The 19,036-nt window shown below is 52.8% G+C and overlaps 1 protein-coding gene across 1 annotated transcript; it reads left to right on the forward strand.

Moving 5' to 3' along the window:
- Positions 1 to 11,348: 11,348 nt before the first annotated feature.
- On the forward strand, positions 11,349 to 18,741 carry LOC136554320 (interferon-induced very large GTPase 1-like). Its single transcript, XM_066546169.1, is given in 2 exon segments — positions 11,349 to 17,408; positions 17,410 to 18,741. Coding segments are annotated over 2 exon segments (7,392 nt in total).
- The last annotated feature ends 295 nt before the right edge of the window (positions 18,742 to 19,036 follow it).

Genomic DNA, 19,036 nt, shown 5'->3' on the forward strand with positions numbered 1-19,036 from the left:
TGGTGTCACCTGGTATTGTTCATTCTGTGTGCTGGGGGTGCTGTGCCTGGTAAATAAACAGGTTCTTTCCACTTCTCTCTGAGGAGTCCTTCCTGAACTGGTTGGGGAGAGGAGCCGTGCAGGTTTGCTTACTGGAGGGGCCCCATTTTGGAAGTTTTCTCCGAAATTTGCCCTAAACGAGGACAAAACCACTTAGGATTCAGAAGCAGGGGCCTCCTCTCTCCACCAGGTCTTCCACTGGACCACAGCCTCCAGGCATCCACCTGCTCTGGCATGGGCACCTCCTCCATGTGCTGTGGGTGGATCTCTGCATCTCCCATGGATCCATGGGCTGCAGGGGGACAATCTGCTTGACCATGGTCATCACCACAGCCTGCAGAGGAATCCTGGCTCTGGTGCCTGGAGCACCTTCTCCCCTCCTTCTCCACTGACCTTGTTGTTACTGACCTTGTTGTTGTTTCCCTCACATACTCTCTCCTCCTCTCTGGCTAGAGAAAACTGCAAGTACCCCACTCTGTTTTGGTTTTCTTCTTAAATCTGTTATCACAGAGGCGTTACCAGCCTCTCTAATGGGCCCAGCTTTGGCCAGCAGCATGTCCATCTTCAGAGCCATCCGGGATTTGCTCTGCTGGACATGGTGGAAGCTTCCAGCAGCTTCTCACAGAAGACACCCATGTGGCCTCCAGCTACCAAAAACCGGGCCGTGCAAAATGAACAGAATTTGCCACACCTGGTGTAGAAAAGTGCGGAGGGGGTATTACAAACGTTCTAGGTTGTTGAAAAGGGTTAATAAGAACTAGGGTTTGTGTCCTGAACAAACTGTGGTACAATTATGGGGGAGTGCACTACCACAGTTTGTAAAGACAAATTGAGAAATAAGCAAAAGGAGGATTGAAAGGAAAGATGTGTGCTAATGTCTTTACAAATAATTTGGTGGGTGAAGGTATGGGTGTTAATGTCTTTGAAATGGGTCCTCATGTCTCTGCTGACTCTGCTAACCCCGAGGTCCCTTTCTGCCTGGAAAACCACCCCATAATTCCGTAATCCCATAATCCCATAATCCCTTAATCCCTTAATCCCATAATGCCATAATGCCATAATGCCGTAATCCCATAATCCCATAATGCCGTAATCCCTTAATCCCATAATGATGTAATCCCGTAATCCCATAATGCCATAATCCCATAATCCCATAATGCCATAATCCCATAATCCAATAATCCAATAATCCCATCCCACAATGTCATAATGCACCAATCCCATAATACCATAATTCTTTAATCCCATAGTCCCATAGTCCCATAATTATTAATTAATACCATAATTCCATTATGATATTACCATGATTCCATTATAATACCATACTTCCCTTATACCATAATCTCTTAATCCCATTATCCCATAATCTGATTATCCCATTACTCCAACCCATCATCACATAACCCCTTAATCCCATTATCTCATAATCTGATTATCTCATTCTCCCATCCCATAATTCCACAATCCCATAAACAATAATCCAATTATCTCATTATCCCATAAACCCAGAATGCCATCAACACATCATCCCATCATCCCATAATACTATGATCCCATAATCCCATAATCCCATCATCCATCATCCCTCCTTCCAAAGATGATAGATCCTCTTCCTAAAGATCCTCTTTTTAATGCCTAAATTCCTCCAAAACCTCATTGCCCATCCAGGCAGGACGTTTGCCTTGTCAACTCCTCTTTGGGCACACAGGGACAGTCTGTTCCTGTGCCCCCAAGATCTCTATTTTGAAGCACGCCCACCTTTCCTGGACTCCTTTGTTTTTAAGGGCTGCTTCCCAACGAACTCTCTGAAAAAGTCTAAATAAGCCAAAGTCTGCCCTCCGGATGTCTACTGTGAATGTTTTATAGATGCTTCCGTCCCTGTTCCCACCTTTCAGATGTTCTCACACCAAATTCCGTTATAACATAATCCCATTATCCCATAATCCCATAATCCAGTTATCCCATCCCATAATCCCATAATCCCATTATCCCATAATCCCATGAACCCATTATCCCTTTATCCCACCCTGTAATCCCATAATGCCATAATCCAATAATCCCATAATCCCATAATATTTTAATCCCATAATGCCATAATCCAATAATCCCATAATCCCATAATCCCATAATCTTTTAATCCCATAATGATGTAATCCAATAAACTCATTAACCCATAATTCCATAATCCCATTATCTCATAATCCCATAACCCCATAAACCCATTATCCCATTATCTCATAATCCCATTATCTCATAATTCCATAAACCCATAATCCTAACAAAAAGTTGTCCTCCACACCCTCTAAGAACTTCCTGGACTGCCTCTTTTCTGCTGTATATATCCCAGCAGATGTTTGGAAGGTTGAAGTCACCTACAAGATCAAAGGCTGGTGATCCCAAAACATCCTCCAGCTGCTTGTAGAACAAGTTGTCCACCTCTTCTTCCTGGTTGGGTGGATGATAACAGAATCCCAGTGGGATGACAGCCTTGCTGGCCTTCCCCTTAATTCTTACCCACAGAGACTCACCTCTTCTCCGTCTCCTGTCTCTTCTGAAGAGCTTGTAGCCGTCCAGCGCAGCTCTCCAGCTATGGGAGCCATTCCACAGTGTCGGATTGTGCCCTTTTCTGACCCAGAGATGGGACAACTGAGAGGCGTTTTCAAAACTTTTATTCCATTTTCAGTCTCATGTGAAGGGTGAGGCAATACAGATGTTATAATTCACGCTGTTACAATCAGAAGCCAGCTATTCCCTAATTACAATACACTGTAAGTGTTTCTTGGCCTATCATCTTTTGTCACACCATGCTGTAGATGCCTTAAATCCAAAAATCTAAAATTACCCCTCGTGGGTCCTACTACAATGCATCTCTCATAGCTCTATTTCTCCAAAGTATCCAGTCTTATTTGCAAGGCCATCTTTTGAATCTTGTTTCTAGTTCCATTTCTCTCTCAGCAATGTCTGTTCTATTGCACAACATTTCCAAGTCATCATTTTTTGTCTCAAGGTTTGCATGCAGATGCACACTATGTGAACCTTCTGTCAGGTTTGGGAATTCTCTACAGAATAATTTCCCACACCATGTTTCTGTGATGGTGACCACATCACAGCCTTGATGTTGCACAATGGTTTCCACTCTTCCTGTTACCTGTGCTGTGTGCATTTGTGTACGTGCACTTCTGCTGCGCTGTGGATTTCACCCCTAGCTCTGGCCTACCACCCTTGGGGCTGCTTCTGTCTTCTTCTCACCTCTGGCATTTGTGGATTTTTCTGACAATGCACTGTCTGGGGTTTTGGGGGACTGCAGTGAGAACCAAAACCCGTGTAGGAGGTGCAGTGAGCCCCAGGGTTTGGTGGCTTTGCAGTGACACCCAGGGGCTTGGGGACAGAGAGTTTGTGCTGCAGTGAGACCTGGGATGGTGGCAGGGGGCTGCAGGGGAACCTGGAGTTTGGGGACGGGGCATTGCAGGAAACCTGGGTTTTGGGGTGAGGCTTCAGTGAGATGTTTCAGGGTTTGGAGAGCTCTGCAGTGGAACCCCAGTTTGGGGGTGGCTGCAGAGAAACACAGGGTTTGGGGGGATGGCTGCAGTGAAACCTGAGGTTTGTGGGCTGGGAGGCTGCAGAGAGACCCGGGGCTGTGTGGCAGAGGAATTGCAGTGAGTGAGAGCTGGGATTTGGGGGGGCTGTGGGTGCAGTGAGGACCAGTGTGGTAAAGGTGGGACCGTGTGTGACATGGGACCCCCTCTTTGCTGGAATGATCAGGCTGTGACTGGGAGCTTCTCCTCCTCCTGGGCTGGGGTCCAGGGAGGCAGTGGTGACCTGTCCCTGCACACAGCGAGCTCTGGGGCTGTGCCCCCCAATGAAGGGACTGCAGAGGGGGCTGTGGGTTTCCCTGGAGCAGGGCCAGCCCAGGAACTGCCCCCAGGGAGCTCCTGCCCCGTGGATGCTCCCTGCAGTCACACCCATGGAACCAATGTCATTCTCCTCATGCCAAGCTGTGTCTTGTTTTTGGCTACTTTAGCCTTGGGAAAGTGGCTGATCCAGCACAAATCTCAGTACTGGGTCACCTATTCCAGCTTTGACTTAGGCATTGAGGCTTGGCATGCTCTGTGCCCTTTGCAGCTTCCAAAGCTGGGTTACCTTGTCAGGCTCACAAATGGGGCTGGAAGGGACCTTAAAGCTCCCTCCCTTAAAGCAGGGACACCTTCCACTGTCCCAGGCTGCTCCAAGCCCGGTCCAGCCTGGTCTGGAACACTTCCAGGGATCCAGGGGCAGCCCCAGCACCTCTGGGCACCCTGTGCCAGGGCCTGGCTGTGCCTCAGCCTCTGAGCTGTGCCTGGCAGAAGCTCTCTGGCCACACACCATCGGTTTGGAGAAGAGCCAGTGGATTTGAGGGAAGGTGGAGGGGGCAGCATGTCCCCAACAGGGAAGGAGCCTGTCCTTGGAGAGGAGCTGGTGTCCCTGGAGCTGACAGAGCAGGAGCACAGGAGCTTCGTGCAGGATGATCCCCAGCCCTCTCCAGCCCTGGCTGGGTCTCTCCTGCCGTGGAGTCAGGAGTGCAGATGGTTTCAGTTTGCAGTGTGCACGTTCCTGCTGGCTGGGGGCGAGGCAGGAGTGTGCTCCTGCTGTGCCAGGCTGGCAGGGGCAGAGAGGGAAGGGTTCTCTGGCTGCTGCTGGAGGGACACTGAGGAGCTCCTGAGCCCGAGGAAGCCGTGCAGCACAAGGTGCAGCGCTGGCAGAGAGGGGGTCATGGCTTAATGGTGCCAGAGAGGATTTCCTGGGGGTGCTGGTGCCAGGAGCTGGACACGAGCCCAGGTGTGCCCAGATGTGCCAGAGGCCACTGGCCCCTGGGCTGTGCCAGCTCTGGGGTGGCAGCAGGGCCAGGGCAGTGCCCGTCCCCTGTGCTGGCACTGCTGGGGCACCTCCAGGGCTGGGGCAGCTCTGGGCCCATCCTGACACGAGAGACCTGCAGGGGCTGGAGCTGGGCAGGGAATGGAGCCCCAGGAGGGGCTGAGGGAGCTGGGCAGGGAATGGAGCCCCAGCAGGGGCTGAGGGAGCTGGGCAGGGAATGGAGCCCCAGCAGGGGCTGAGGGAGCTGGGCAGGGAATGGAGCCCCAGCAGGGGCTGAGGGAGCTGGGCAGGGAATGGAGCCCCAGCAGGGGCTGAGGGAGCTGGGCAGGGGCTCAGCCTGGAGCAAAGGAGGCTCAGGGGGCCCTTGTGGCTCTGCACAAGTCCCTGCCAGGAGGGGACAGCCAGGGGGGGTCGGGCTCTGCTCCCAGGGAACAGGGACAGGACAAGGGGAAATGGCCTCAGGCTGGGCCAGGGCAGGCTCAGGGTGGACATCAGGAGGAATTTCTGCATGGAAAGGGGGCTCAGGCCTTGGCAGGGGCTGCCCAGGGAGGTTTGGGGTGCCCATCCCTGCAGGTGTCTAAGGAAGGCCTGGATGTGGCACTGAGTGCTCTGGGCTGGGGACAAGGTGGGGATCAGTCACAGGCTGCACTCGAGGCTCTGGGAGGGCTTTTCCAACCTCAGTGATCCTGGGATTCTGTGCCTGTAACACTCCTGCAGCAGGGAATTCTTTGGCTGGAGGAAATATCCCTAAACTGGGAACAGAGGGACCAAATCCTGCTCTGTGGGTGATGTGTCCCAGCCCTGCCTGGCAGCTGCTGAGGCTTCCCTTGAGGCCGCACAGATGCCAGCTGTGTCTGCTCCAGCTCTTGGGACTTGTCAGCCTGGCCCAGGTGATGGCTGGTCCTGGCAAGCTGGAGGTCTCAATATCCAATCTCCAGTGCTTGTTTTGAGGCCATGGAGCTGGATTTGTGTGTCCACATGCCAAGGGAGAAGCAATCCAGGCACTCTGCTCTGGTTGGGTGTTGAATGCCCTCTGCCCAACCCCAACCCTCTGTTACTGTCAGGTGTGGGGTGTCCCCTGCCAGGACAGCTGCAGCCAGGCCCTGTTCCTGCTTTGCTTCCTCTGCTGGAGAGGTGTCCAAGGAAGGCCAGGTTGGACGGTGCCTGGAGCAAGCTGGGACAGTGGAAGGTGTGCCTGTGTTGGAATGGGGCAGCCGCTGCTTCTCTGGGAATAACATCCCAGCCCCTCACAAGTCTCCCAGGGAAGAATTCCCACACAAGCTCAGGGACTGATGGCTTTGGAGGTTGCCTCTGGTGTCCCTCAGTTGTTCAGAGCACAGAGCTGATGTGATGGCACATACAAACATCTCCCCCCATCCCTCCTCTCCTGAGAGCTTGGGGTGTTCACCTGGAGAGGAGAAGGCTTCAGGGAGAGCTTAGAACCACTTCCAGGGCCTCATGGGCTTCCAGGATGGGATAGTGGGAATTAGGAATTCCTCCCTGTAAAGGTGGACAGGCCTCGGCACAGGATGTCCAGTTCTGGGATGCCATGATCCAGGCCATGTGGAGCAGGGTGGGTGGTTTCCAGCCAGGAGCCCCGAGCTCTGCCCGGCTCCTGCTGCCTTCCATGGAATCATAGAATCATCATGGTTGGAAAAGACCTCCAACATCCTCAAGTCCACCTCTCACAAGAAACATTTTCACCCGAAACCAGGCAGCAGCTGTTTCAGTTTCACACTACTGCAGAAAACCACATGATTTACAGGAAAGCAGTAGCAGCTCTCCCACAGCCCCCATAAAAGGGGGTACAGCTTCCCCCAAAAGAACCAGAGCTGTTTGGGCTGTGCTGGACTTCTCCAAGCACGGGAGCTGTGGGGCCCGGAGGGAGAAGGTAGGGAACAGGGATGGGGATGGGGATGGGGATGGGGATGGGGATGGGGATGGGGATGGGGATGGGGATGGGGACGGGGACGGGGATGGGGAAGAGGACGGGGATGGGGACGAGGACAGGAATGGGGACGGGGACGGGGATGGGGATGGGAATGGGGATGGGGATAGGATGAGGATGAGGATGAGGATGAGGATGAGGATGAGGATGAGGATGGGGATGGGGATGAGCTGCGGGGCTGGGAGCCGGGAGCAGCCGGGACCGGGATCTTGTTGCTCTCCTGCCTCCTGTTCTTCCCTGTGCTTTGCCAGGGCAGGGGAGGTGCCAGGGCAGGGGAAGAGGGGCCTGAGGGCAGCGGGCGGGCGCTGTGCGCTCCCCGCGTGGGCTGCAGGAAGCCGCCTTTGCTGGCACCGCTTTGGGGAGCTCGGGGGAGCCGTGTGCGCTGCGGGGGCTGAGCCGGGACGGGGCCGGGCAAGGAGCGGCGGGGGAAGGCGGGGAGGGATGCGGGGCATGCGGGGGCACAGGGAAGGCTGCAGAGCCGCAAAGGCTGTCCCGAGAGCCGGCAGCGGGGCCGGCCGGGCACAGGAGCCGAGCGGAGCCCCTGCCCCGCCGCCAGCCCGTGCCCGGCCGGGAAACGCTGCCCGCAGGCGGCGCCGACCCTGCCCGGCCCGGGCACCCCCAGCCCCGCGGTGGGGCCGATGGCTGCGCTCCCCTGAGGGCAGGAGCCGGGGCATCGTTCCTGCTCCTGCCCATGCAGGGAGGGTGGCGTTCTGCTCCCTTACAGTCTAAGCATCGCCACCCAGAGCGCTCTGGTCCCTGGGACAGCCCCACAGAGGCAGCCGTGTTCCCAGAGCCCCTTTCCCTGGGGCAGGGCTGCGCAAAACACTCTCGGGGGGCTGTTCCTGTGAAACGGGCTGCGGGCATTCCCATGGCAGGTCCTGCTGCCAGCCTTGCTGCTTCCCTCCCTTGCTTCCAAGGAGGAACTGGATCCCAGTTATGCCCTGAATGTGCTCAGTGCCTCTCTGCGGGCACTGTCACCCTCACATGGGGCTTTTTCCCTATTCCTGCAGCACTGGGAAGCCGCGCAGGGAGTGCCAAGGGTGCCTGGGGGCAGGTTCAGGGTGTGGCTGGGCTGGAGTTAATGTTATTCAGGGCAGCCTCTGGCTCCTGAGACTGAACCAGTCCTCACAGTGCTCCAGGGGGACAGAATTTGGGAGGGAACAGGGCTGGGACAAGTGGCTCAAGTGCACGAGCTCCAGCAGTGACCCTGAGCCAGCAGTTCCCATCCTGAGCAGCCGCCCTGCACTGAGGCTCTGCTGCCCAGGGAGCAGCTGGACATGTGCCTGTGAAAAATGTCAATCACTTGTTTCTAGCATTTTAAAAATTTAATCGTGATAAAATGGTTATAAAAATAGTAATAGAATTAGAGTAATAAAAATTTGAACAATTGGGATTAGGACAATAGGAGACAATAAAACCAAAGAGTTACAGATGGTCCGGGTAACTTTTTCTGGGCAAAATAAGTCCAGAAAAGGAAACACATTAACAGAGGATTAACCCTTAAAAGTAATAGCACATTGCATATTCATACACCTCATCCATGATGCATAAATTCCATTCAAACACCGGATTCTGTCTGGTCAGTGTCAGCTTCTTCCTCTGAATCCTGATAGCGTGTTCATGCCGGAGCGAGGCAGGAAGAAGTTCGTTTGTTCTGATAAGGGAGCAATAAATTAATTTTCTCTGAAAGATTCAGGTGTCCTGTGGCTGCTATCTGGTGCGAGTACCTCATTCCTTTCTTGAAAGAAACATCCCACATACACAGTTTCTATTTTAACTACAAAACTTACATTTTAACTGCAGAGCTACGGCCCACGAGCTGCTGGGGGGGCTCGGTGCCTGCTGGGATCCGAGCCCAGCGCTGCCTCTCCCCGCTCTGCGGGGCCCTGAGCTTCCCCCCAGCAGCAGCTGCGCGATGGGGCAGTGCTGGGACAGGGCCCTGCTGCCCCCCGGCAGCGCTGCCCCCCTGGCTCTGCCCCCTGCTCGCCTTCTCTGCTGCCCCCAGAGCACAGATGCTCCCTGCACAGCCTCCCACCCATCGGCAGCCCCAAGTCCTTCTCCCCAGGGCTGCTCTCAGTCCATTCCCTTCCCAGCAGTGTCTGTGCCTGGAATTGCCCCAGCCCAGGGGCAGCGCCTCCACTTGGCCCTGGTGACCCTCAGGGGCTTTGCTCTGTCCCACCTCTCCAGCATGTCCAGCTTCCTTCTGGTGGGGGAACGTGGATGGAGGTGCCAGGGGAAACCCTGCTCTGCTCACCTCCCCAGAAGAGCCCTGAGGAGTCTTTGCTGCCTGGGCATTTCTCAGCGGAGGAGAAGGGTTGGCCTCCAGTGCTCCCTGGAATGAATCTGCCGTGCTCATGGGTTGCCTTCTGCTGACTCTCTGCTCTTCTCCTTTAGGTTTTGGGGCCTTTCCTTCCTGCTGCTCTTCCTCCTGAGTCCCCAAGGGGTTCCCACCTTCTTCTCCACACCCACCGTGTACCCCAGGCCTGCCACTGCCCCTGTGCTGTGTCCCCTGAGCTGGGGCCCTCGGCTGCCCGTGTCTGCTGGGAAGCCAAGGCTGGGAGCAACGGGAGCATCTGCTGTGAGGTGGGTGAGGAGAATCAGAGCCCACAGCCCTTGCACACATTGCCCAGATCTGCAGGGATTCCAGAGGGAAAGCTGCCCCTGAAGGCTCTGGAAGGGTGCCGGAGCCCAGCCCAAGCCCCTGGGATCAGTACCTGAGCTGGTGACAGGGCTGTAGCCTTGGTGGGACAGAAGCTGATTGCTCAGATGGGATTTTTGTAAGGAATAAATCTCTCCAGTATCCAAGTGAACTGAGACTGGGACAATTCTCGGAGTTGTGTGAAAGAGTCAAACACCCAGAGGTTTAAAGGCAGGTGCCCAGTTAAAGGTTTGCAGGCACTTTTCCACCTGTCACCAGAGATTTTGAACTCAGGGGCTCTGTGGTGGTTGAAGCCAAGACTGCCACCAAAGGGCACCTGCCTGATGAGACCCTCTGTGCTAACGAGCAGCAGATCACAGAGGGCACCTCTCTGAGTTGAGTCCCAGCATTTCCAGTCACTTCTGATGGGTCACCAGGATGTCCCAGGCACAGCTGAGGGCAGGGACAAGGTGGATTTTTCCCCTGCACTGGGGTGGGCCCCTGAGGGTGCCAGGAAGCAGCAGCTCCTGGGAAGGGGCCAGAGAGGGGCGAGGGAGGGGCTGTGCTGGCAGCTGGAGCAGGAGCACAGCTCAGAGCCCCTGGGGGGCGTGGGGGGAGCGTGTCTGGGGAGTGTGGGGTGCCCATGGGGGGAGTGTGTGAGCGCTGCCTCCGGGTGCTGGGAGCAGCAGGCTGGGCCAGGCAGCCAGCAGGGCAGCCCTGGGCTGGGCAGAGGGTGCAGGATGCAGGCAGGGCTGTTGGATGGGCAGAGGGGCTGGGCCAGGGAGCCAGGAATGCCCCCGGCTGTCTGCACTTGTGGATGGAGGAGTTCTGCTGGGAGGATGTGGGCGATGCTGAAGGCAGCACCTTGTCCAGGACAGGTTGTGTGGCTGAGTCACTGTGTGTCTGTGTTTCTGTTTTTGTGTGTCTCTGTGTCTGTGTTTGTGTGTCTGTTTGTGTGTTTCTGTGTCTGTTTTTGTGTGTCTCTGTGTTTGTGTGTCTGTGTTTGGGTCTCTTTGTGTCTCTGCAGTCTCTGGGATACACAGTCAGCTTCAGGGTTGATCCTGCTAACAGGAAAGCAACAGGCACATCCAGGGTGCTGGGAAGGAGACCATGGCTCTGGTGCCATCCCTGACTCCAGCAGCCGGGTGGGAGCACTCCCCAGGGCCACAGCTGCTGCAGAGCCTCTGCCAGGAGCCTGGGGCCCCTGACAACACCTTCACCTTAGGGTGAAGCAATACACAGAATAAATAGATTCCACAGCCTGATGTAGTTGTGAAGTGGGTATTGTCAGTGCCTGACACAAGCGAGATACCTCTCATGAAAACCAGTGCCCTGAGCTCTGAGCTACCTTGTTATACACAAAGGTGTTCCATATGCAATACACAACACAACCTTTCCATGCATGTTCACCCCTGGCCCTGCCTGTCCTCGCCACGCATGGTAATTAGATCCACTCCCTTCTGGGCATGCATTGTTCATGGTGGTGGTCACACGGGGTTCTGCTGGTGCGCTCTGAGTCTGAAGGCCGTGGTCTTCCTCATGACTGACCTGTTGAACTTTTCCCCTCTGCGTGCCCACGGTGGTCCCTTGCTGCTCATCTGAGTATGTCTGTAGATTTTGATCAGCTTGGAGACAGAGGAGCTCTTTTAGCTAGTTTTCTTCCATTCCTTGGTCTTCTCCCAGTATTGTTCTTTATCACAAGAAGCTTCAAAAATTTGCGTTTTCCTCTGCCCATTGTACCATGGCAGAGGTTACTTAAGTGAAAGGTTAAAATTCTACAAGCTAAAACTTAAAGGCTTAATTCATATTGCTCACATAAGTGAACTCCCAAGACCTCCATTTCAAGGGAAAGTCTCTTTTTCCTCCACAGCCATGGCTTCACAGGAGGACGCACAGGAGGAGGATACAAAGACACAGCTCCTGGCAGAGGCATTCCAGAAGGAAGGGCTGGATGCTGGATACTGGCTGCCCAAAGCTTCACAGATCCTGGGAATCAAGTGCAGAGAAGCCCTGCAACATCTGGAATACGAAGACTACCTCAGGCTGGAGTGTGAGGTACAGCACCCCTGGGAGAAAAAGGCACTCCAGAAACTCCTGAAAATAAAAGATGACAAAATGACCATTAAAGAGGTGCAGAAGGAGCACTTGGAGAAGACAAAGCAAAGACAGGAAGAGGCCAAACAAGCTCTGAAGGATCTGACAGAAATGCTCAACAGCCGCAGCCACAGCCAGGATGCTCTGAGGGAGAAAGCAGAGACTCTGTGGCAAGCCATGGAGATTCCCAAAGAGTTCTGGCCACCACCAAAGAAACCCTTGGCAGATATGCTGGAGAGCATCCAGAAGCAGCTGGAGCGGCAGGAGCTGTCAGCAGGCAGGAGGGAGAACATCCCTGACACGGAGGTGCTGAGGCGGGCGTCAGCGGGACTGGCCCTGCAGGGCATCTACAGAACCAGCAGACCTGAAGATGTGCTGGCAAAGCGAGAGCAGCTCCTCAGGGTTCCTGAGGGATTCCAGCTCGCCGGTCCCGAGCAAGGATCGCTGCTTGAGAGGAAGGAGTTCTCCTCCTCTGCAGCAGAATCCACTTTCACCAAATCCATGGAGCAGCTGGGGTTCAGCATGAGCGTTTCTGCCAAATCCTCATTCTGGGGGATTAATCTGGGAGGGAGTGTAGATCACAGCGGCTCCTTGCAGTCACAGGACACCCACCAGTCCCGCTCTGAGCAGAGCTACTTTTGCACCACCAAGTACCAGTACATCCCTCTGGCCTCCTGCTACTTCCAAAGGCATCAGCTTCGCCTCTCGGATGCCGCTCTGCGGGAGCTGCAAGACATGGAGCAGCTTTTGAGCTTCAGTCAGGAAGAAGACAGCCCCACCTTGGTGAAGAAGTGTGAGAGCTTCTTCAGCAGGTTTGGGTCCCACATAAACCAGGGTCCCCTCCACTTTGGGGGGATATTCTGGTGGAAGGCGTCTACAGAAGGATTCCGGGCTGAGCAGCGCGAAGAGATGAAGCGACAAACGTCTGAAGCACTGAACAGCTTTGTTGGGGCCAGCTGGGGTGGCTTCGGGGCCAGTGTAGAAGGGACCCTGGATGTTTCCAAATCCAGCTCACAGGCTTCTGTCCTGGGGAGAGCCGGAGAGAGTTCTCATACAGCAATTCAGCTCTACGTGGTCAACACAGGCGGCCCAGCAGACACAGCTTCCCTTCCTCAGTGGAAAACAGGGCTCATGTCTGATAACACAACGTGGTGCGTTATCGACCGTGGCTTTGAGCTGATCCCAGTGTGGGACATTATCCTGTGCAATCACTGTGGGGATTTTAAGTCTGTTGGTCAGATGAGCAGAGCCCTCAGGGCTGGGTACAAAGTGCTGACGAATCAGAGCCTTGGCATGACTTTTGGAGAGGAACTGGGCAGTGCAGTGCAAGAGGCCAGAGATTTCATGGGGACTGTGAAGGCCTGGGAGGTGACAGTGGATGAAGAGAAGCTGTTCATGCTGATGGAGCTAAAAGATTATTTGAGTGCAAAAACCAGGAACCCCAGTGTGTGGATCAACGTGTGCCTGTCAGACAAAGCCCTGCAGGACTTCCTGGTGAACACCGTGCGGAGCTGCCAGGAGTCAGCTCCAGAAAACACCACCACTATCAAGGTAATGTTGAGGAGCCTCCTGAATCCTCATATCTACTCTGTCAAGGACTTCCCTGAGGCTTCCTTCATTATGCAATGGGTCTTCCAGACTGAGCACCCGCTTCCCAGATCTCCCAAAGTCTCTGAGCTTCAAGAGCTCATCAAAACACTGCAGCAAATGAAGGAGCACATCCATGCTGTCACCTACGCACCAGGAAGCTCTGCTTCTGACGTTCATGAAGCAAAGATAGAAGCCACCCTGACCAGCAGCCTGGCCATTTATTCCTTACTCCAGTCTCTCCAGGAACAGGCTCAGAAGGACATGGAACTGTTGGTGCTCTTGATTGTGACCAGCACAGGCTACCAGGTGGAAAGCAGCAATTTTCAGCACCTCCTTGGACACCCAGAAATTCAGTACATGGCCAAGGAAATGGAAGCAGCACATGAGGAGTACATGAACCTGAAGGAGCAAGATGCGGACAGAGCTGAGGCATCCCTCCTGCTGACGGGTCTGACTGTGACACCAGAATGTCAAAAGCTGTCCCCTGAGCAGAAAAGGGAGCGTTTAGTTTTCATGGAAGATCACATGAAAGGCTTGTGGTCCCCACGGATAAAGAATCTCCTCCAAAAGCACAGTGGAGACGAAGACTGGGAGAGGCTGGAACGTGACTTGGACTCCTTGATCAATGCGTGCTTGGATGACAAATGGGATGAACAGAGGATGCAGAACATACTCAGAGATCTGGAAGACACTTTTTCAACACCAGAGCCCCCCAGTCAGTCCCAATCCAAGTCAGACAGCAGTGAATCCAAAGAAAGTGAAGCCATTGCAAACCAGGAGTTCCTCCAGTTGCTCAAGCGCCTTGGACTGGAAAGTCACTATCCAAGGAAAATGGGGATGGGAGATTTCCGCACCATCTGCAAGACATCTCTGCAGGACGGCCAGCCCAGCCAGGACAAGGAACTGCCATTGTACTTCTTGCAAAAGCTGTTAACTGTGGATTACCAGGTGAGATACCTGACTTGCTGGGATGACAGCAACCCAAAACTTTTAGCCCTACCACAAACCACAATCAAAGACCGCAAACGCTCAGACACCTTTGAACAGTTTTTTGATGATTTGGAGGAAGCAGCCCATGAACATGCAAGCAGGGACAGCCATGTGCACCCCATGGACCTGCAGATGGCCGTTTTCCATTGTGCTGATGACTTCCTGAGACAGTCCCTGGCAACCAAGCTGGCGTTCTGCCAACTGGCGCTGCCTCTCCTGGTGCCCAACCCAAGCACTTCACGCATCGAGTTCCCGCTCTACACCCTCAGCCAAATCCAAAGGAGCTGGAAAGAGGTGGACAAGTCAGGAAAGCAGGCCCAAGCAAAGAGTTTCAGCAACAAACTCATCTTTCAGGCACAGACACCCATCGTGTCCTTCATCCGCATTGGCAGCTCGGCCTCCTCTTCCAAGTCCCAGCTCCTGAACGCTCTGCTCAGCAAACGCAAACACGACACTTTCTTCCACCGCCACTGCAGAGGCAGCACCAGAGAGTGTTTGCTGAGGGAAGGGCTGGTGGAGATCGCCTGGTACTGCCCCGGTGGAAGCCCCAATGACACCTTTGAGCGCTGCGTGGCTTTCTGTAACCTGCGTGGAGACGCCAGGGATCACGGAGCACAGCTGCAGTTCCTGCAGGAGATATCTGCTGTCAACGTGGCTCTCGTGTCCGATTGGGAGCACATGGACAACAGGGGGAAAAAGCTTCTGCAGGGCCTGTGGCAGTCACAAAGGCCTTTGGTTTGTCTTCTCACAGAAAAGGAAAACATTGCAGCTGGAAAAGACAGCAAAAACATAAAAATAGGGATCAAGAACAGAAACGAAGCAGAACTGATGGACGAGCTGACCAAGACAATTGGGAATCTCCTGGAAGGTTCTAATCCATGGTTCAGCCTGGAGGCCTGCGTGGACAAAGCTCGCCAGCACGGATTTGTAGTGGATGCAGATCAACCCGCGTGTGTGACAGCCAAAGCAAAGGCAAAGGAGCTGGTGGAGCTTCTGAAGAAAAAGAAGCTGTCTGAGATCAAATCCAAGCTGCTGCCACTTCAAGGAAAACTGTGGTACCAGTGGTGCCAAAAGGACAAAGAACTCACTCGCTTGCAGGAGAAGAGGAACAAGAGCGTTGAGCATCATCGGAGCCAAATTGAAAATGAGAAGAAAGCAATAAGAAGAAAGCAACTTGGGCGAGCTTTCCCTCTCAACCCACTGATGAAATCATTCCTTGAGTTTCTCCAGGCCCAGCCAGCAGATACCAAGAAATACTTCCTGCAGTGGATGAAGGTCTTTATGGATGAGCTGTCTTGTGGTCGCCTTGAAGAACTGAGGAGGGACTATCACGAGTTATGGTCTAAAATCCTGTCAAGAAAGAAAGACAAGAAGAAAACCAGTGGCAATGATGAGATGCTGAGTCGCTTGGATGCCCTCTCTGATGAAATCAACGATTCATCCATTGGCCTGGAGCACCTTCTGAGAGAGGTAGGGCAGATTTATGAAGCTCTGGAATTATTGAACTCCAAGAATGACGATTTTGTCAAATTTCCGGAAATTGCAGTAGAGCTGATGGTTTCAGGGTACCCCGTGGAGCTGATGGATGGGGATGCTTCTTACCTGCCCTTGCGCTGGGTGGGAGCAATCTTTGACAGCTTAATTGAGAGGCTGGGGGACAAACGAGTGTTTGTGCTCTCCGTGCTCGGCATCCAGAGCACAGGCAAGTCCACCCTGCTGAATGCCATGTTTGGTCTGCAGTTCAACGTCAGCGCAGGGAGATGCACTCGCGGAGCCTTCATGCAGCTCATCCCAGTGGGCGAGGAGCTGCAGCAAGACTTGGGCTTTGATTTTGTGCTGGTGGTTGACACAGAGGGACTCCGTGTCATCGAGATGGCCAATAAACAGTCCCTGAACCATGACAATGAGCTGGCCACCTTTGTCATTGGTGTCGGCAACTTGACTGTGATCAATATCTTTGGAGAAAATCCATCAGAAATGCAAGATGTTCTCCAGATCGCTGTGCAGGCTTTCCTGAGGATGAAGAAAGTCAATCTTTCCCCAAGCTGCCTCTTTGTCCACCAAAACGTGGGAGAAGCAACTGCCAAGGAGCAGAACATGGAAGGACAAAGGCGCTTGCAGGAAAAGCTGGATGAAATGACCGTGATAGCTGCTCAGCAGGAATTCTGTGACATCTCCTCCTTCAGCGATGTCATTGGCTTTGATGTGAACACCCACATTCACTACTTTGCTCACCTGTGGGAAGGAAACCCCCCAATGGCACCACCCAACCCCAACTACAGCCAGAACGTCCAGCAACTCAAGAGCAAAATCCTCCAGGCTGCCAAGAAGCAGTCACAGAGCAGCATTTTGAGGCTCTCGAGCCTGAAAGATCGTGTTAGTGACCTCTGGAATGCTTTGCTGAATGAAAACTTTGTTTTCAGCTTCAAGAATTCCCTGGAGATTGTTGTGTACAGGAAACTGGAAAATGCCTTTAGTCAGTGGACCTGGGTGTTGAGGAAACACATCTTAGATGTACAAATGAGACTGGACAACAAAATTCGGAATGGGGACTTGCAGAATGTCACCAGAGAATACCTTGAAGGGCTGGTGAAAGAGACAAGTGATGCCATTGAGAAAAAAGTGGAAGAGTATTTCAGGGAAGACAAAGACCGGGAGATACTGGTCCAGTGGAAATCAAGCACAGAGCTGAAGCTGAAAGAACTCAAAGAGACTCTTCTTCATGAAACAAAAAAGAAATGTGAGAATCTCATTGAGCTACAGAAGGAGCAGAAGAAACTGGATGCAAGGAAGTTGGAATATGAAGTTGCGCTCCTGAAAAGGAGTCGGGAGCTGGCTGTGACTCTGAAGGGGAAGAGCCTCAGTGAGAGAGAACTGAAGGACAACTTTACTCTTGTCTGGAATGAGTGGATTGCCAAAGTCTCCCGTGCTGCTCGTCCTCCAGAACGGGTGGATATCGATGCAGAAATCGAAGGTGTCCTTGTAGAGCACTTTAAGGAGCCAGATGTCCTTGAACGGATCACGTCTGTTTCCAAAGGCGGAGGATTTTCTTTTGATCCAGAGAAATATATAATGAAGAAAAAGTATTTCGTCTTTTTCACAGATCCCAGGAGCCTTTCCAATGCTGATGTGATCAACTTTCAACACATCACAGACAAGATTATAGCATGTGTGATGGCAAACATTGCTAAGAAGGAGGAGGAGAAACGCGATTACAGTCGAAATTTTATTCATGAAATACTCAATGAAGTACAAGAAAGGTGTCAACTCTGTCCCCAGCAATGGGAAATGTAGTTTTAACAGAGATTACAGCATAGATTTGTCGATCTATCTGTGCAAAATAGCAGCAGAAAGGTTTAAAGCCATGCACGAAGCATTCCAAAAGGCAAATGACCCAGCTGTGTACCTGAGCAGCAAGAGAGAAGATTTCTTCCAATGTTTCCAGATTTCCTGCCAAGGAGCCACTTCTGTCACAACATTTGCTGTTCTCCTTTGTGACAAGATTGAACCAGCTCTTTGCCGTGCAGTCTATGAGTGGTCAGCTAAAGCCATCGCTGAGGACATGCAGGGTAAATTCCCAGATTTCCAGGGCAGCAGAGCCAATCTGGAAGTTTGCATCCTGAGATACCTGGCAGAACAGGAAAATTTTGAGTATTTCAAGGAGTACCTTTCGTCTCCAAAAAAGTTTTTTCAGAGTTACATTGAGACACGAGTTAGGAGTCACTGTTTAGATGGGAGCAGGATGTTGGGGATGTTTTTAGATTCCTCCCTTGATATTCTCTATCGAAACATCTTGTCAGCTGTTTCTTTATCAACCCAAATTGTCAAAGACAGAGAAGACAGAGAAGACAAAGCCTCTCTCTGGCTGGATGTGTTTTGCAGGGAACTGTCAGAGGTGCTCAACTTGCCCAGAAGTGACCTGAAGGGCATCGAGCACCAGGAGGTCACAGACATTGAGTTCCTGAGCAGTGCCATGGCAGAAGCTCTGTATGACCTGAGGGAAAGGCTCAAGAAAGAATTGGCTGCTGCTGACCTGAGCTCATTTCCAAGGCAGCCTCACAGCATCCTGGTGGAGCATTTTGCAGGGTGCTGGGAGCAGTGTCCCTTTTGTGGCGCTGTCTGCACAAACACAATGCAGAATCATGATGGAGACCATCAGCTGGTCTTCCATCGCCCACGAGCTTTGATGGGAGCGACGTGGCCTGGGACAGACCAGCTAGTCATTGATATTTGTTCCAGCCTTGTTACAACTAAACTCAAATTCACGTTTGATAGCACCAAATTGATCCCCTACAAGAAATACCGGGATGCAGGACCTCCTTTTTCCAATTGGAACATTCTCCCTAATCTATCCATGCAGGCGTACTGGAAGTGGTTTGTGTCTCATTTCAGGACACAGCTGGAAGCTTTGTATAATGGGAAATTTCAGGGCAAAGGAGAAATCCCTGAGGCATGGGGGAGTTTTACCAAGCAGGAAGTACTGTCTGATCTTGACAAGTATAGCCCATGTCCACAGAAAAGAAGGAGCAAGAGGTATTTGACAATTCAAACAGCTTTTTATGACATTCTTCACAAAATAAAATCACATTAGGACCCTCTCATACCTCTCATGCCACGTAGAAACTATAGTTCCCAATCCTTCCCAAATTTCATTAAATAAGGTACATAACTGCAGCCTTTGCTCATTAACTCATTCCTTTGTGGTAAAGCCAGAATCCTCTTGCCTGTTTGCCATAAGCATTCCCCTCAGCTTTGTCCTAGAGCCAAACCAAACCCATCCTTGGAGCCATCAGCCTTGTGGCCATCCTGAGCCCGAGGGCAGGGACGGGGCAAAGGCAGCACTCAAAGCACCCCTTGGATCAGCTGCTGTGAGACAAGAAGGGACA

The sequence above is a fragment of the Molothrus aeneus genome, chromosome 3 (assembly GCF_037042795.1).
Source record: "Molothrus aeneus isolate 106 chromosome 3, BPBGC_Maene_1.0, whole genome shotgun sequence".
NCBI classification, from domain to species: Eukaryota; Metazoa; Chordata; class Aves; order Passeriformes; family Icteridae; genus Molothrus; species Molothrus aeneus.